At 35.6% G+C, this 16,127-nt stretch overlaps 1 protein-coding gene across 9 annotated transcripts in view; it reads right to left on the minus strand.

Moving 5' to 3' along the window:
• Positions 1 to 821: 821 nt before the first annotated feature.
• NCOA3 (nuclear receptor coactivator 3) overlaps positions 822 to 16,127 on the minus strand; it is an 85,617-nt gene continuing 70,311 nt past the window's right edge. For 8 of the 9 annotated variants that reach the window (XM_048072462.2, XM_048072457.2, XM_048072460.2 and 5 more), the window contains 12 exons: positions 15,469 to 15,857; positions 14,305 to 15,185; positions 12,496 to 12,631; positions 11,193 to 11,381; positions 10,400 to 10,639; positions 9,528 to 9,654; positions 8,853 to 9,024; positions 8,011 to 8,307; positions 6,825 to 6,929; positions 6,128 to 6,353; positions 5,732 to 5,906; positions 822 to 5,172 (listed from right to left, as the gene is read on the minus strand). In XM_048072462.2, coding sequence (XP_047928419.2) covers positions 5,016 to 5,172; positions 5,732 to 5,906; positions 6,128 to 6,353; positions 6,825 to 6,929; positions 8,011 to 8,307; positions 8,853 to 9,024; positions 9,528 to 9,654; positions 10,400 to 10,639; positions 11,193 to 11,381; positions 12,496 to 12,631; positions 14,305 to 15,185; positions 15,469 to 15,857 — 3,094 coding nt within the window. In that variant the 3' untranslated portion in view covers positions 822 to 5,015. The remainder of the gene's footprint in view (positions 5,173 to 5,731; positions 5,907 to 6,127; positions 6,354 to 6,824; positions 6,930 to 8,010; positions 8,308 to 8,852; positions 9,025 to 9,527; positions 9,655 to 10,399; positions 10,640 to 11,192; positions 11,382 to 12,495; positions 12,632 to 14,304; positions 15,186 to 15,468; positions 15,858 to 16,127) is intronic. The other variant, XM_048072464.2, reaches the window with a different exon arrangement.

The raw sequence follows: 16,127 nt of genomic DNA on the forward strand, positions 1-16,127 counted from the left end.
GATGTTATTAAATACATCGTAATACAGGCAGTAGCAGTGATAATCTATCATTTTTTCCATGTTAATCTGCTACCTGTTTTAAAGCTGCATATGAGAGGAAGCTCGTGATAGACTCAACCAACTGTGGCCTTGACTCTTAACAACAAGAGGAACATTTTTTGCAAAATACAACCTTAACTTGCACTTCACAATAGAAAAACATTTTTGCTGCTTTCCTGGGGAAAGTATTAGCTGTCTACCTTTACCTGAGTCAGTATGCAGAAAGAATACTCACTAGGTTAGAGGAAAAAAGTTTCCACTTACCTTTTTTTGCATTCAGCCTATAACCTTTGAACAGAGGATGAGACTATCAGTCTCCTGCATGGCTAGTATTACTGCTCTAGTTGCATATCAGATAGAAGCTTGAAAAGTTACCATTTCCCTTCATGCACATGCAAAATACTGAGCTGAAAGATTTGCACACTATATAAGAAGTAGCTGTTACTTTCTGAAGGTAGGTTGTTGCCAAGTTAGGGGGAAAGCTACCACCTCTCCTCCTTTCAGCCCTGCTAAAGAGTGCTATTTAAGTTGAAAAAGACATAAATTCCAGTCAGTATTGATGCAACTTCGCTAAACTGGTCTCACAGGCCAAATGTCTAAGGCATTACTCCCTTAGGTTTTACAGCCAGCTGGAAAAAAAAAAAAAAAAACCATTTGCTATACATAGCTTTCCACAGTAACAGCTGTAGCAATTTTGTAATAGTAGCGGATTTCCTCTGACCATACCAGGATGTTGCTAGCAGCCTCAAAGTATTAGAAAGCTAATACACTATGTCACCAAGTTCTGATTTTAAATAGAAACCTTTATTTACATTATTATTAACATCCAAACACAAAAATCAGAAGAGCAGTAATACCTTACAACCAACTCTTTTATAAATCAGTCCCCAAGGTTTTTCTGTTTTTCAACATTAAGATACAGATATTTCAAGCAATACTTAATGTAAACTAAACTTAAATGCAATTCTCAATACTGTATGCCTTCTCCTGAGAATTTTTTAAAATATTGCTCTCAGAGTTACATGGTTTCATACTTGCTGTATCATTCAATCACCTGGTAGTCTGCACATAAATTCGAAAATAAAATGTGTGCTAATTGGTACAACATTCAAATAGTTTTTGTCTTATAACTGAAAAATGGTCCTGATTTCCTAAATTTAAAAGCAGAATTTTAGATCAAGATTGGATAAAGGTACTACACGCGAATTTTATAAAAACATGGTTTCTGTGATCAAAGAATAACAAAGTAGCAGAACTATGCTCATTATGCAGCAGTGACCAGAGGTGGTTGTACTAGCTAACTGTTCTCTTACAGTTGAAAAATTTTATACACGTTTTGTTGGTTTTGTTGTTGTGTTTTTTTTTTTTATCTGCTGCTACAGAACCAAATCAGAATTGGTGGAGATATTAAATGCTAACAGTTTTCAAGGTAAGTTTTATTTACTGCAGTCCATAAGCCTTTCAAACTAGACATAATATTTAGGATCAGTGTTGCCAAGAAAGATGTCATCAATGCAATTTTAAAATGCGCCCTCCCCCCCTTTAATCAAGTTTAAACTAAAAATCTTTGGATTCAGCAAAAAAGTAGGTACTAGAAAGCTCCAACATTCTAAATACAGATGAGAAAACAATGATCCTTTACAACACCAGTCAGGTAGGTACCAGCTATACATACATGTATAAACAGAATCACTCATTTTAAAAAAAGTTAAGAGGGTACAATGTATAAAGTTGTATACAGTCTAAGAGCTCACCTAATGAAAGCAATCAGGGTTTGTAGTTTCCATCAATATAATGAATAACTACAAACTATAAAGATTGTTCTACTCTCATTTATATAAAAAGCAAGGGATTGTTGCCTTTCAACTTCAGTAGGCAGCACTTAACAAACAGATATGTTCTAAGAAATAAGAAAGAAGATAAAAGTTCCTTAGCCTTTTAAAAGTTTCTCATTAAAAAAAACAACACGTATTGGATCGAAAGTTTCAAATAAATACTAACACCTAACCTATACACTCAGTACTAATTGCAAAGATAGGGTTGCGTAAGGTAGACTGAATCTACATTCCCACTGGAACACAACTGGCTGTATGCTAAGGATTAACTTGTTGAGAAATTTTCTAGTGAAAGTTACTCCTATTCAAATGGAAGATCACTGCATATTCTGAAAAATAAAACCACCTCATGCTTACAGTACCAAGAAGAAGCAATCAAGAACACTTTTTTTCTTTTTTTCTTTTTTTTTTTTTTTTTTTACTCACTTGGGAGAAGTCAGTTTTCCATTACACAGTGAATAACAGAACAAAAGCACCACACATCTTAAACATTTCTGGGTCGTCCCTTATGGAAGATTAGGGGTTTGACTCGCTGTAACTGCCTGAAACTGGAAAAACTGCAAGAGGAACTTCATTTCAAGGAACCAAAATAGAGAAAAAAATAAACCTTATCAGCAAATAATATGAATAAATTTGTAACCAAACAAACTTAAATACTGATATGAGAGAAACCTGCTTAGAAAATACATTCATTACTATTAGAACAATCCAATGAAGTGCAGACATTTGGTTAAGTGTGGCTTAATATCCTTAAAGATTTTTGGATGTTATGTAACAACAAATATTTGCAACAGACAAACTTCTTTTGAAGAACATTTAGAGTTTGTTAAAATCGACCAAAAAAGACACAATCCAGATTCATCAGCTGAAAAGGAGAGAGATCATAGAAAGACATGATCGTCATGACAAGTCATAACATCTTACAATACAGAGCCTTTTTGTCAAATTGCCTTATGCAAAAATAAATGTAACAAAGTGCTCACAGGTGGAGAAAGCATTTAACAACTCGTCTTTTATAAAAAGCTATATGTTAAAGATGTAAAAATAAATGAAGTGTCAAAGACCAAAGAAGAGAAAGGTGTGGGCTGAGGTCACCCAGCTTCAAAGTCATTAAGTTTAATTAAAAAAAAAAAGTATTCTATTTGGACCTCAACTACGCTGAGTTTACAGAAATCAATTTTGTTAAATATTTAGCTTCACAAACTCTGCAAAAATGAGTTAGTGACCTACAAAAGTCATATATATAATACATTATCTTAAAGAACATATTTACAAAATTTATTCACAAAAAGACTGCAAAATTCTGATTCAGACTGCAGTGCCTTGCCTTGAGTTTTCTGAAGTATTTTCAAAATGATGAAAGATTATTGCTCTTATTTCCATACACAGAAAACATTACATTATGCAGTCTTTTCAAATAATTCTTAAGAGATTGTGTTTGAGAAGGAACATGAGCACACCCTACCTTCATATTAAGTCCTTATCAAAGATATTGCATTAATCCATTATATAGTCTTATATAAAGTGCACTCAGCTGCACATCAATATGTAAATATTAGTCACAATTGTGTTTAAATAATTTAAATTTATTATCCTCTCTTTTTACCCCTTGGCATCAATGGACAGGATAGTATTGGAATAGTATGTGCCAATTCATTTTGCACTGCTCCTTTGCTTGGGAAATCCTGACTCCTGGGGGTAAGAGATTAAAAGCAGCATTTATATTCAGGAATTAATATAAAAGAGTCAAGGCTAGGAACTACATTCTCTGTCAGATACTCTTACTAGAGAAATCAGGAAATTCTTATCACTGTGACTTCTCCAGGCACTTTCATCTGCCTGTAGTTAAAGGGCTTTGGATAGCTACAGTAAACAGACAAGGTATTCCAGGGGTCTACCCATCCTATTTACTAAAATGCCTTTGCCGAATTCACATTTCTAGAGGCAGAGCGCCAAAAATATTTATGACCTTTTTTGTACACCACAATATACAGTAATACAGACTGCTTCTACTAAAAAAAAGTGGGTTTTTTGTTTTGTTTTGTTTTTCTCTGAATGAAGTAACTTAGGACATCATGGTGATTAGCGGGAAAAGTCCCTTATTTCCATAAGGCCAGTACTAGTTGCCATGAAGAATGCGTAACTTTCCTTTATAATACTAGTGCATCGTTAATACAGCGCATTCTTGTTTGGAGATCGGGTTTAGGTGTCAGCAGTATTTCTGTTAAAGAAAAGAAGAAAGCATCATCAGCGAAAATAAAAAATACCTTTGCTGGAAAAACTGGTCAACATTTTGCATTTTGAGGAGGAAAGTACTGACAGTCAATTTCTAAGCTGAACAGATTTTAGAGCTCCATTTTGAAGATAAATTTGCAGAAAAGAAATGCTGTCCCAGAATTCCCTAAACACATTATTTGGTTATCTTCACTGTGTGATGTGGTTTTGGAAAATGTGACTTCCAAAACTTCCTTTTTCCCTCTTTATAAAAGGTACTGGTTTTTATCAAAGTACTCATACCTTACTTGTCTTGCAGAAGTCCTCGGATTATTTTGGCTACTACTTACGTACCTTAGACAAAATTTCATGAAGTACTGGCAAACTGAATAAATGTAGCTCATCTCAATATTATATTGCCTATCCCTTGGCATTTTCTGGAAAGCGTACAGCACAAGTATAGTTAGTATTTTGGCCTCCTTTGTCATACCCATTATTAGCTCACTTTCCTCTTAAATAAGAGGCCTAAGTTTTCCTTAGTGTCTTGCTATGCATACACAAATATTCTAAGGTGTTACAAGGGTAAGTATTACCATTAGCTTCTGCCAGAAAATACTGCGATACCAGGATTCTTGGTTCATCTGCTGAAGATGTTTTTCGCAGTCCCTGTGTTTTCCTTTCTGGGCTTTCTCCAAGCTCCCTTTGTGCAGTCCTTTGTGCGGTTTAAACCTCGATCCAATACGTGATACTTCTAAGTCAACAGCTAATCACAGCTGCTTGGATTCATCAAAAATAGTATGTATCTTGTGTCATACAAGTTGTATGTCCACAGATGTAAAAACAAAGAGGATAACAGAGGATTGTGCCAGAGGAATGTCTTGAAGCAAATCATACTCAGTTGGAAAAGAGCCAATACATCATCACTCATTATGGGCAACTTACCTGGTCTGGACCCATAGGCATCCCTGACATAGGCATAGTATTAATGTTCATCTGTCCAATATGGCCACTGCTGCCATTCATGTGCATCATACTGTACGTTGCAGGATTACTTTGATGGCTAAACTGTTGCTGTGGAAAAGAACTGAAGCACAAAAGCAAGAATAAAATGACGTTCCAAGAAGTTTACTCACTGTTATATTGCCTTCCCTGTACCAGCTGTCAACATGTGAAAGAATTACGTTATCAACAGAAGCCTAAAACTATTTCTACATTTATTTATATCTGTATATTGTCTGTTTAACATAGAAATAAAAATTTCCCTCCCCAAAGGAATTTTGAATTTTTAAATATATGCAGAAGTATGTATACACATTTCCTATTGTAACCTTTTTGGACACACTGTGATACTATTCTGAACCTTTGTATTTCCCCCAAGTTGTGTTTTCAATATTTAAAGAGTGAATGTTGTCTCCAGTTGCAAAGACTGCAGGGGTCCAATATGAATAAATGGAACTAGGCATAATATAGGTTCAGTCTATTTCCTAAACCAGAGCAGGATCAAGGACAATACAGACCTTAGAAATATAATTATTTTTCCCTTTTCTATATCGTTTTCCTACTACAAGCTCTTTAACATAGTTTCTACTTTTGGGCAAACTGAAAGACAATTTTTGAGCTATAGGTTATAGCTGTAAATTTACCTGCTCCTGGTCATGCTTCCTGAGGGCCAGCCCTTCATCTCAGGAGACTGGTACATTGCTGCTGCCTGAGGATGCTGCATCATAGGATTCTGAGAGGGTCCCATTCTTGACGACATCATTGGATTGGGAGGGCTTGATACTCTGCTAAAGGCAGGATCAGGTTGTTGGGTTATTCCTGACAAGACAAAGAACAATATACTCATTTATCATCACCTAGGACTTGGTTTATCTTCTTGCAAGGATAGGAGGGGAAAAATAATCTTTGTTATAGGAGCATTTCCATTTTTCAGAATGATCAGTATTTAGTCATTTTGGATTAACAATAAATAAAAAAGGAAAAGAACACCAGACAGACATTCAAAACAAAACAAAAAACCACCATGTTAGTACTAGTACCATAATTAGGTGGATAGGAGAATTGCTGTGGAGGAACTTGAGCCATTGGAGGGCCTGTCAGACCACTGTCCATGCTTCCTGAGGCAGTCACATTTGGTGGTGGACTGAAGGCCTGAGGTTGCTGTTGCTGCTGCATCATCATTGCCATCCTCTGTTGTCTAAAATGATGACTTATTATCTCCCTGTTACGCTGAGCCACCATTTGAGCATTAAGAAAACCTTGTTGCTATCCCCCAAAGAAAAAAAAAATCATATTAGAAAATTTTTTACAAATAAAGTTGTCAGACTCAAACTGTCTACACTCTTAAGACCCAGTATATCACTCACCAGAATAGAAAGAAATTTTATTTTTAAGAAAACCCACAGCTATTACAAAAAATATCCAAATATCAAACAAAGGTTTTCATTGATTTCATTGTTACTGTTACAAAACAGGTGATAGAGTAGACTGTCTATTACTTCCTACATGGAAAAGACAGTTTGCACACTGTACTGATAGCATGAACCCAATGAACAAACCTCTCTGAAGTCTCAAGAATAAAAGAGGTAAAAAAAACACCTTTTTTTTTAATTGTACAGTGGAAGAAAAAAATGCTGTGGCACCAAGAAAAAAGGTTCAAATTCTAAACAAACCTGTAAAAGATGTGTCTGTCCAAAAATGACTCTTTCAGAAATCGTTAGTGTAATAATTACTTACCTGTGATGCCACCTGTGGCTGCATAACTGGTCTCATCACTGAGGTATTACCACTGCCTGGATTTTCCATTTTCATTTCAAGGGCTTGACGGGTTTGATTCATGAACTTAGAAAAAGATATTTCAGCACTGTTAGCTTGAAAATACCAGTATCTGAACAAAATTATGGCAACTCCTTAAAAAAAAAATTCTTTACACACCACTTGAATTTCTAAAGCACAGTGGTTAATTTTTCCTTGTTTGACATACCTGAAGTACCAAACTATTTGCTATCGAGCTCAGACAGACACACAAAAAGAAAAAAACCTTCAAATAGTGCAGTACCAATTGGCTTTATTTTTCCCTTTGAAATAGCGCTTTTTAAGAATAAATATATAACAGACTGTCTCTCTGTTCCAAATCATGCTTGGGGCCAAAGAGTATGATCTCCAGCTTTGTTTAAAATAGTGAAATTTTTTCTCCTTCCTTTCTATCACAACATCCCAAAACCATACAGCTTGAACTAGTGTTGTAGAACAGCCAAGACAGAACACAGCATTTCCTAAGGATTTAACGTTGCCATTCCAGGTCACACAGCACTATCTCAGTTTTCTGCGTTTTATTTGTACATTTTCTATTACCCAAAACTTCACCATGTCCAAGTGTATTTCTGAAAGGCCACAGCACAGGAAGCATTTTCCATACTAAAATCATATTCAATGCTGTTCTCTTATATTTGGTATCAGGACTTCATTCTCACATGGGAATTCAATACTGAAATCATGCAGCAATTTTTTAAAGCAGTGCTTTCAAGCCAGTGTTAAGATCTATGTGGCTTTCATCTACTCTCTCAACTTCTATCCTAAGAAAAAACCTACGGCAACAGCAAATCATAAGGGAAAGCAAAACAGTATTTCAATAAGCCCAAATGCAGGAGAAAAAAAAAAAAAAGAATATTTGGTTTTCAGGAAAAATGTAACTGCTTATGTAGTGGTTAAAAATGATAATATTAACATGGATAATGAGATCATCCAGAGCTATGTTGTACAGGATTACCGTTTTAATTAAAAAGCACTGTCAAAATTAAAGTTCCGTCCTTTCGATCATCTGCTATAATGTCAATTTCCATATTCCTGAAGTAATACACAGTTCAGAGCACACCACATTCTGAAACAAAACAAAAGTGTAAAAGCAGGAGCAAAAGATTACCTGCTGCCCCTGAAGCCTCTGCTGGAGCTGCATGCGGAGCTGCTTTGGTGTATTGGTCCGAGGTCTCATCACATTTGCTCTAGGATGCATACTTTGAAGTGGAAAATTGCTTTGTTGGCTCATCTGATTCATCACTGAATTAAAGGATGGCTGTTGTCCCTGAATGCTGCTAAAACCTCCTGGCAGGGCTGCCCCTTGCCCTTGATAGGGCTGACCATATAATGAAGGCTTCTGATCAATCATCACTGCAGATTCCTGACCTTGAAATGAATCTTGCTTGGCTTCCAAAGCTTGCCCCTTCAAGAGATGTAAAACACATACTGCTAGTGAGACCAACAGTTTCTTGAGTAGAAGATAGCATAAGCAAGATTACTACTAGTTTTGTCTCTAGACAAGTGAAATAGCAAAAGTGATTGTTAATAATTTATTTTAAAATCAGTTCTGCTGCACACTGCTCACATAAGCAGATCAATATCATTATTCAAACCCTTCTGCACTTTTAAACTGCAGTTTGTACAAATGATGGTGTGATTTTGTGTTTTCCAGTAAATTCCAAAGATTTTAACAGAATTTCTTTTTCCTATTTGTTAGCCATGCAAATTCAGGCAGGCTGGAATTAGAAGAGATGAAAGTGTCCTACTCACTCATCGGTTTAATCAATAAAAGTTCTTCAATGATAACCTTTACTCTAAACAAATACTTCCAAAGAGATTTAGAAAAATGGCATCAAGGAAGTGAGAAGAGACACATGTGAGTGAGGAGGCTCTCCTCACTTTCTTTTCACGTACCAAAATAATAAAGGCTATTGGAAAAAAAAATGGCCAGAATTTCTTCCTTCTTACTTGGTTTACAAGATCAGGAATTCCTAGCGCTCTGTCAATTTCTTCCAGGCTCGTGACATCTGTGTTACTTAGCAATGTGTGCAGCTGATCCAAAAGCGCTCTTTCCTCATTCTGTCCTTCCACGTTTGGTGCTGCACATAAGAGGTCATCCAAAGAGTTTCTCACTAATTGTCTATAAATATATATAAAAAAATGCAACCATTATGGACTATAGAGACATGTACTTAGTTTTTATATTATATATTGACCTGGTGATGATGAAGTACACCCAGAAGACTGAAGAAAGACTTAAAAACTTAATGTCCACATTTAGGTCTAGAAACACCCAGTCAATTGTCATCTATCCTTCAACATTTGTAAATTCTGTTTTCTCCTGGCACCTAAATATTAGCTTCTGAATGTTCCAGAGAGACATAATTTAAGATTTTCCCACTCTTTTCTCTGTGCCTCCCAACTCAGGGACTGATTGATTTTGTTAGCAATACCTTTTGTGGGGCTGGGTTAAAGAGGTCCAGTGTCATATGATGACAAAATATCAGCAGAATAGGAAATTAATTCTGATCTGTTGTCCCCACCGCATAAGCTACTTTGATTTTTTTTTCCAGGTCTTAAATTCATCTGACAAAGAGTGAACAGTCGTATTCAAACACTTTTTAAAACTTTCCTTAATTCTACCTGTTTTGTGAACCCCGCGATGCTTGCTCCATGGACAGCATGTTGTCAGGCCATGATCCTGGCTGGTTAGATGGTGCCGGCTGTCCGTAGGGATTCCCCCCCAAACCCATGTTAATCTCATTCGACCCTGTGAAGTAAAACACTTGTTTTTAAAACAAAAGGTGTCATCTTGCTCTTCAGTGTTCACACAGTGTTGTGGAAGATCATATAAATTATGAAGTAGCTTCAAGAGCTACTGATTAGCATGTTTCAAGGTGCATGCATACATAAATTCATCCTCAGGCTTATTTCAAAAATATGATATGACCACAGATTTAAATATGAATATGAGTACTTAAATGAGTACCTGAATTTGCAGTGTGGTTTCATATGAAATTTGGACAAGCCATGTGAGAAGAGTTTTGAAAAATTTTGCAAAAAGCTTTTAAAAACCCTGATCACTGTTCACAGTAATAATAATAATATTTATGTCAAAGATTATTAAACAAATTAGGTACCAAGTAACGTGAATTAAATTGATCAGAATACTAGCATCTTCACATATAATCATAAATGGCATCCGGTTCCTGGAATTTAGCAGTGAAGTACTGCACTAAAGTAACAGAAATAATCTATAAATTATCCAGAAAAGATCTGGAGATTCAGCATGAACGACCTATATACAAAACACAGATCACCAGAAAAAAAAAAAACAGTAAGAACATCAACAAGTCATCAAATGCCCCAGTCAGGGGAGATAAGTCTTAACCTCAAAGAGTCAAGTCTTCAGATGAAAAGCTAGCATTGTATGAAAACTGAAAACGTTTTGATGATGCTTGCAAAGAAACTAATGAGATAGTGCTAAGTATGACAATAAAAAATAAAGAACTTACTCATGTGAATCATTTGCTGTTGTAGCACTGGTCTTGTACCAGGTATGCTATTAGAACGAACGGGCAGTCCGGGCATAGAGCTGCCTGCTGTGGGTCTGGGCAGTGATGCACTAAACTCAGGTCCTGGTCTCATCACTGAAGTAGAACTTGTAGGTTCCAACCTGTTAACCTTTGAGTTTGGCAAACCCCAGTCTCCGGACTGGTGTTGATTCATAGCTACATTTCTGTTGGGAGCACTCACTATAAAAAAAAAGCACAAAATACAGTATTTTTTTTTTCTAGAATGCAATACGTGTTTTCGTTTTAAAACTAACTTTATGTAGATTTCTTTGTTGGTGGTTTTCATTTATTTTTACACCAATAAGGACACTCGCCAATGACAGAGCAATTCACTGAACACTTAACAAAAGCAACTAAAGGTTACCATGCTAAGTTTTAAATCATCAGTTATATTCATTAAATATATATTTAAGTTGCCAATGTTTGACTGCCATTGTGACTTGTTCTTGCTTCTATATATCAAAAACAAATTAAATTCAAAAACTTTTAATAGTCAAAAATAATTTCACTACTAATACAGAAACAAAGTCCTGATAATAATACACAGATAATAAACAGCTATGTTCTTAAAACTTCAACTAGAGATAATAATTAAGAAGTATTTCTATGCTGATTATAAAACTAACATTCTTTAATGTTTCTTCTACCAAAGCTCATACTATAATCTTGCAATATTTTTTGCATTAAAGCTTTTTCTTTTACAATGAGAACTATTTGTACACAATCAACAAACCTAGATTTGCTCCAAAGTTTTCCTGGTTTTCAATCATTCTTGGACTTCCACCCATCAAGTTTTGCTTTTGTAACATGGAGAATGCATTGACGTTCCTCACTGGAGCACTCGAACCCACAGGGCTGTCTAAAGACATGGCTCTGCTGAAAGGTGGACGGGTGGGCTGCACAGACTGGGGACTCCTCATACCTGTTGAAGAATTAAAAGAAGCTTGCAATTGTATATTTTAAATAGAAAGTACCATTAATGACTTATAAAAATTTAATCTATTTACAGGCATGTATATTTGACCTTAAACAAGCCAATAGCTAGCTACTCTGCTTATGTTCTCAATGCCCAAGCCACATTTTGAATGCATAGTTCAGACCTTTCACAGGCAAAGCCAAATGCAACTCCATCTGACACTAGACATAAAAAGGTATGTTTTAATTTAGGTTCTATAATGAACCCTGCTTTTAGCATTTTGAAATACTCTAGTATTTTGGACACTTTAATATATAGGAGTGGACTACCCATCCTTTGGATAACTCTGACATGGAGACAGGAACAAGTCAAATGGATCTCTGAATCAAGTGGAGCCCAGAAGCAGTATGTTTTGGAGTCCAGAAACAGTATGTTTTTGAGCACTTTGCATTACGTGGATTTATTAGTGAGATCACTGTGTTCTACAGCCAATGCTGTCAGTGACCTTACATGTTCTTGTACTTGATTTCACATTTCTCATTATCCATGATTCACCTCCTTAGGTTACCTCAGCAAACTATGACCCCATATAATCAAGAGATGACCAACATTATAAAAGGACATGACAATTGTAATGATAATGATGCTGGTCTATTAGCAAGGTTATCTTTTTCTCCTACTCAGCTTCCTGTTAAGAAAGGTCATTCCTTTCAATGTCAAGGAGGAATATTGATTAGAATTTGCAAACCACGAGATGTTTTACATAGAGTAAGTAGGAAATCAAAGGCTTGCCACCAATCCCATGTTATTTCCCTAGTCATCTGCAAGGAACAAAAATCCTCAATTTCAATTTACAGCTGACAAAACATTTTTCCTGATGTTTTGCCTCTGAGAAATCTGGTAGACAATCCCAGAAGAAACCATTAAATGAGGAACTGACGTTAACTTTATTCACTGTGTATATAGTAGATAAGTGCAGCCATTTTGCATTGCATTTATCCATGAAGATACAGCAGATCAAAATGTATTCTCTAAGGATTTTAGGATGCATTATGTTTACATCAAGTAAGAAGAAAAGCCTAATTGTAAAACCAAAGTGATATTAAATGAAATTCCTTACTCAATGGGGCATTTCCTTGAAATAATGCTTGCTTTGTTCCAAAGCTATTTCCATTTGTAGACATAGCATTATTATAAAACTCTGAACTAGTCAGATCACCTAAAATTGCATCCAAATTATCCAAGTCTCCACTCATCTGAAAAAGAAGCAGTAAAATAACCAAGGTCATTTACTATCATACAACTATCATTCAGCTTTTATTTAGCTTCTCACTAATCTTAAACAATATTATTGAGATAAATATTTTAGTTCACGGGCAGTACCTTAGGCTTTCTCCCAATTTCCAAAGAATTTCCAATATCAATTAGCTATGTTTTTTAGAGTATTTTGCTCTGTTAATTTTGAGAATAAGGTGAAACTGGAGGTACATGTAAATAACAAGAAACTCATTTTCGAATATAAAATTGCAGTCATCTCAAATTACAAACATAAAAATACTAATAGCAGCAAACAATATCAAGAATGTTTACCATTCAGTGATAAATACTGCATTTGCCATACATAAATATCCAAATTTGATCATTGCTAAACACAACACCAGACAAAAAGTACCCACATATTTTTCTAGTCAATTGGAGCCCTAATCTTTTTTGTATATTTGTTGTTGAATCAGATGTGCTTTTACCAGAAAAAAAAAAAAATCATATATAATGGTTTTGAATCTTCACACAATAAGCTTGTCTGAACATGTTTGTAAGATCTCAGGAGCAAGTACTGAAACTATACTAGGGTACTATTACACAGTTGTTAGGAGCTGTAAGTACACTGTTACTAACTGTTTATTGTTGTTCTATAAGAGGTACTCAGAAGTGTTACAGGGTGTTTTACTTAGAGTCAGCCATTCGCAAATGTAAGAATTGTATAGGCATTTTTATTTAGAGTTGTTACTGATTTGGAAAATCCAAATTCTAAGATACCAACGTGTTTTCAGTAAACTGTGCCATAATGACTGGTATTATTTGCTTTAAAACAGTTCCAAAGGTGACTTAGGATCTAAATGCAAAATAAGTACTATCTGTACTTCATAATTTTATGAACAGCTGTCTCCAACAAGTGTACCACTGCTTTCAGTAGAATTATTTCACAGAGACGTAGTTTGCTTTATTGTGACATTTCTTGGAATTTCATCTCTTGAAATATTGAAGCAAATAGACATATATAAATATATATTTGAAAACTGTATCAATATATAAGTATATATATTTATATATATAATATATGAATATATATGTATTTGAGACAACTTTTCCCTCATTTAAGGGAAAAAAAGAGTACAAGAACCAATTAACTAAACCCAGTCAATATCTATTTTAAGCATTACACATTTTTATGTATTGCATATATTTTCAAAATGACATTACATAATGTCTGCTAGTTTTACCTTTTGTTTGTTGCATTGCCAGCTAATTATAAAGGCGTTTAACAGCTCTGTTTCATAATAAGCCACAAAAATAAACACGTTCAATGTGAAATTGCAGATGCTGAAGATTTAATTTTAGGTAACAATTTGTAAATAGATGCTACCTTAATCAAACAATAACTTAAAGTCTGCACTACACCAGGACTTCAGTACAGCTACAGCATTTGGTTAAATACATATCTCATACTTCTATTTGTTTGAGCGTTGGCAGTTACAATAAAACCTGACCATGTAGTTCCCTACCATCCGCACATAACATGTTAGAAATGTTTATACGTGCATACAACAACAAAAAAAAAAAGTGTTGTCCTTTTAGCAACTCACTGTAATTTAAAAAAAAAAACAAAACACTGACTAGTTCATTACCATCACTTTACATTATACTCTACCTCCTCTGTTGGTTCCGTTTTTATTTTCATGTCCTTTTCTTGACTGGAAGTAGGAATAGTAGAACTACTGCACTGACCCATTTTATTATCCACATTTTCTACTTTAGGCTTCAACTCTTTGGAAAGTGGATCCTTAACATCATCTTTATCTAACAGGTATCTTAGTAAAGCATTGTTTTCCTTCTTCTTTGGGCTCAGTTGTTCCTGTTTGACAGTGCCTTCTCCACATGGGGCTGTATTAGCAGTGTCATGATATGTGTCTTTACCAGTAGCTTCAGCTGTGATCTTGGCTACTTCTGCAGGAGAATTACCGTTCTGCAACAATTTATGTAAAATTCTATGCTTCTCTTGCAGGAGTGACCCATGCATGTTTGAGGAGGAAGACACCCCTCCAGATGTCGATGAGGAAACTCCTGAAGGACTGGTAACATTGGTAGAAGATTCTTTACAATTAGATTCTAACGGCGAGTTGGATGCTGTGGAATGTCCTCTTTCATCTGAGGAGCACGTGAGTAGCTGAAGCAGCTTTTTATGCCCTTTGCTTTCAGATTGTCCTCTCTGACTTTCAGGTGCCTCCAGGCTTCCCTCTTTACTATCTTTTTCACTAAGGAGATCCCTGCTGTTTGACTGGCAGAGGGAACTTTCCACTTGATTTTGTTCACAATACAAGCCGGAAGGACTTTTGGAGTCTTGGGTGCTTCCTTTATTTTGCTGAGCTACACTCATGTTTGGGGAATTATCCAATTTTGGACCTGGAGAAGAAAGTGTTGATAACAGGGAAGTTCCAACACCCTCGCTAATGGCTTGAAGAGCACTAAGAGAACTGCTAGAGAAAGTGCTGTTGCTGGTGTTGCTGGCAGACCCCATTGGAGAGTGCATACCTGTATCACAGGAGAGAGAGCAAACTTATTAGATTACAGTACTGACTATACCTACTTTTCCTTCAGGATTATGTCTGACTGCTACATTAATTACTTTTAAAAAAGTTAAGAAGTTTAAAAGTTAATTACTTTAAAATAAATTTTAACATGAAATTACGTATAATATATTTAAGTCACGTGTACACAGTCATATAGAACTGTTAAAAAGGATGAAAAATGGAATTCAGATAAAAGTGGGAGAAGAGAGCTTTAAAAAAAATAGCTTGCAGCAAAAATGAAGTACCTGTAACTGGAGAAAACTGGTGCGAACTCATTTTTGGACTCCCTCGATTCCTAGGAGATATCATTATATTCTGTTGGTTGGATGTTAAACCAGGACTACCGTGTGGTGGGCTACTTATATTTAACCCATAACTGTTGTTCTGATAAGCAGAGGACTGCATTCCTGGTCCAGAGTTCACTGGCCCCATACTACCAGGGCCTCCATATCGAGAGTTGTTCAGCTGACCCACTGCATTGGGATCTCCCATGCCATAGTTCCTGTTCTGCAATGGCATGCTTTGACTGGGTGACATGTTCATAAGACCACCAACAGAATTTGTATTTCCAGCCACAGGTGTTCTCATGTTTTGCCCAACTGCATTAGGATTTGGTCGATATCCATTTTGCTCTCTGTAAATTCAACAAGACACCCAGACACCCCAAGAGAACAAATTAAAACTGTATTCAGAATCAAATGCTATAAAGACAGAACAACAGTATTAAATAATTTTTCAATAAGAACAGTGAAAACTCAAGCATCTCCACAAACACAGAACTGAACTATGCCACTCATTTATTCATTCTAGAAGTGCTCAGTCCTTTAGGTGAGTTGAGTTACAAGTGCATACAGTATCACCTCTTCCTTCTTCTACTTCGTTCCTGAGTCAACGCATGACACTA

The sequence above is a fragment of the Anser cygnoides genome, chromosome 16 (genome assembly GCF_040182565.1).
Source record: "Anser cygnoides isolate HZ-2024a breed goose chromosome 16, Taihu_goose_T2T_genome, whole genome shotgun sequence".
Classification (NCBI taxonomy): domain Eukaryota; kingdom Metazoa; phylum Chordata; class Aves; order Anseriformes; family Anatidae; genus Anser; species Anser cygnoides.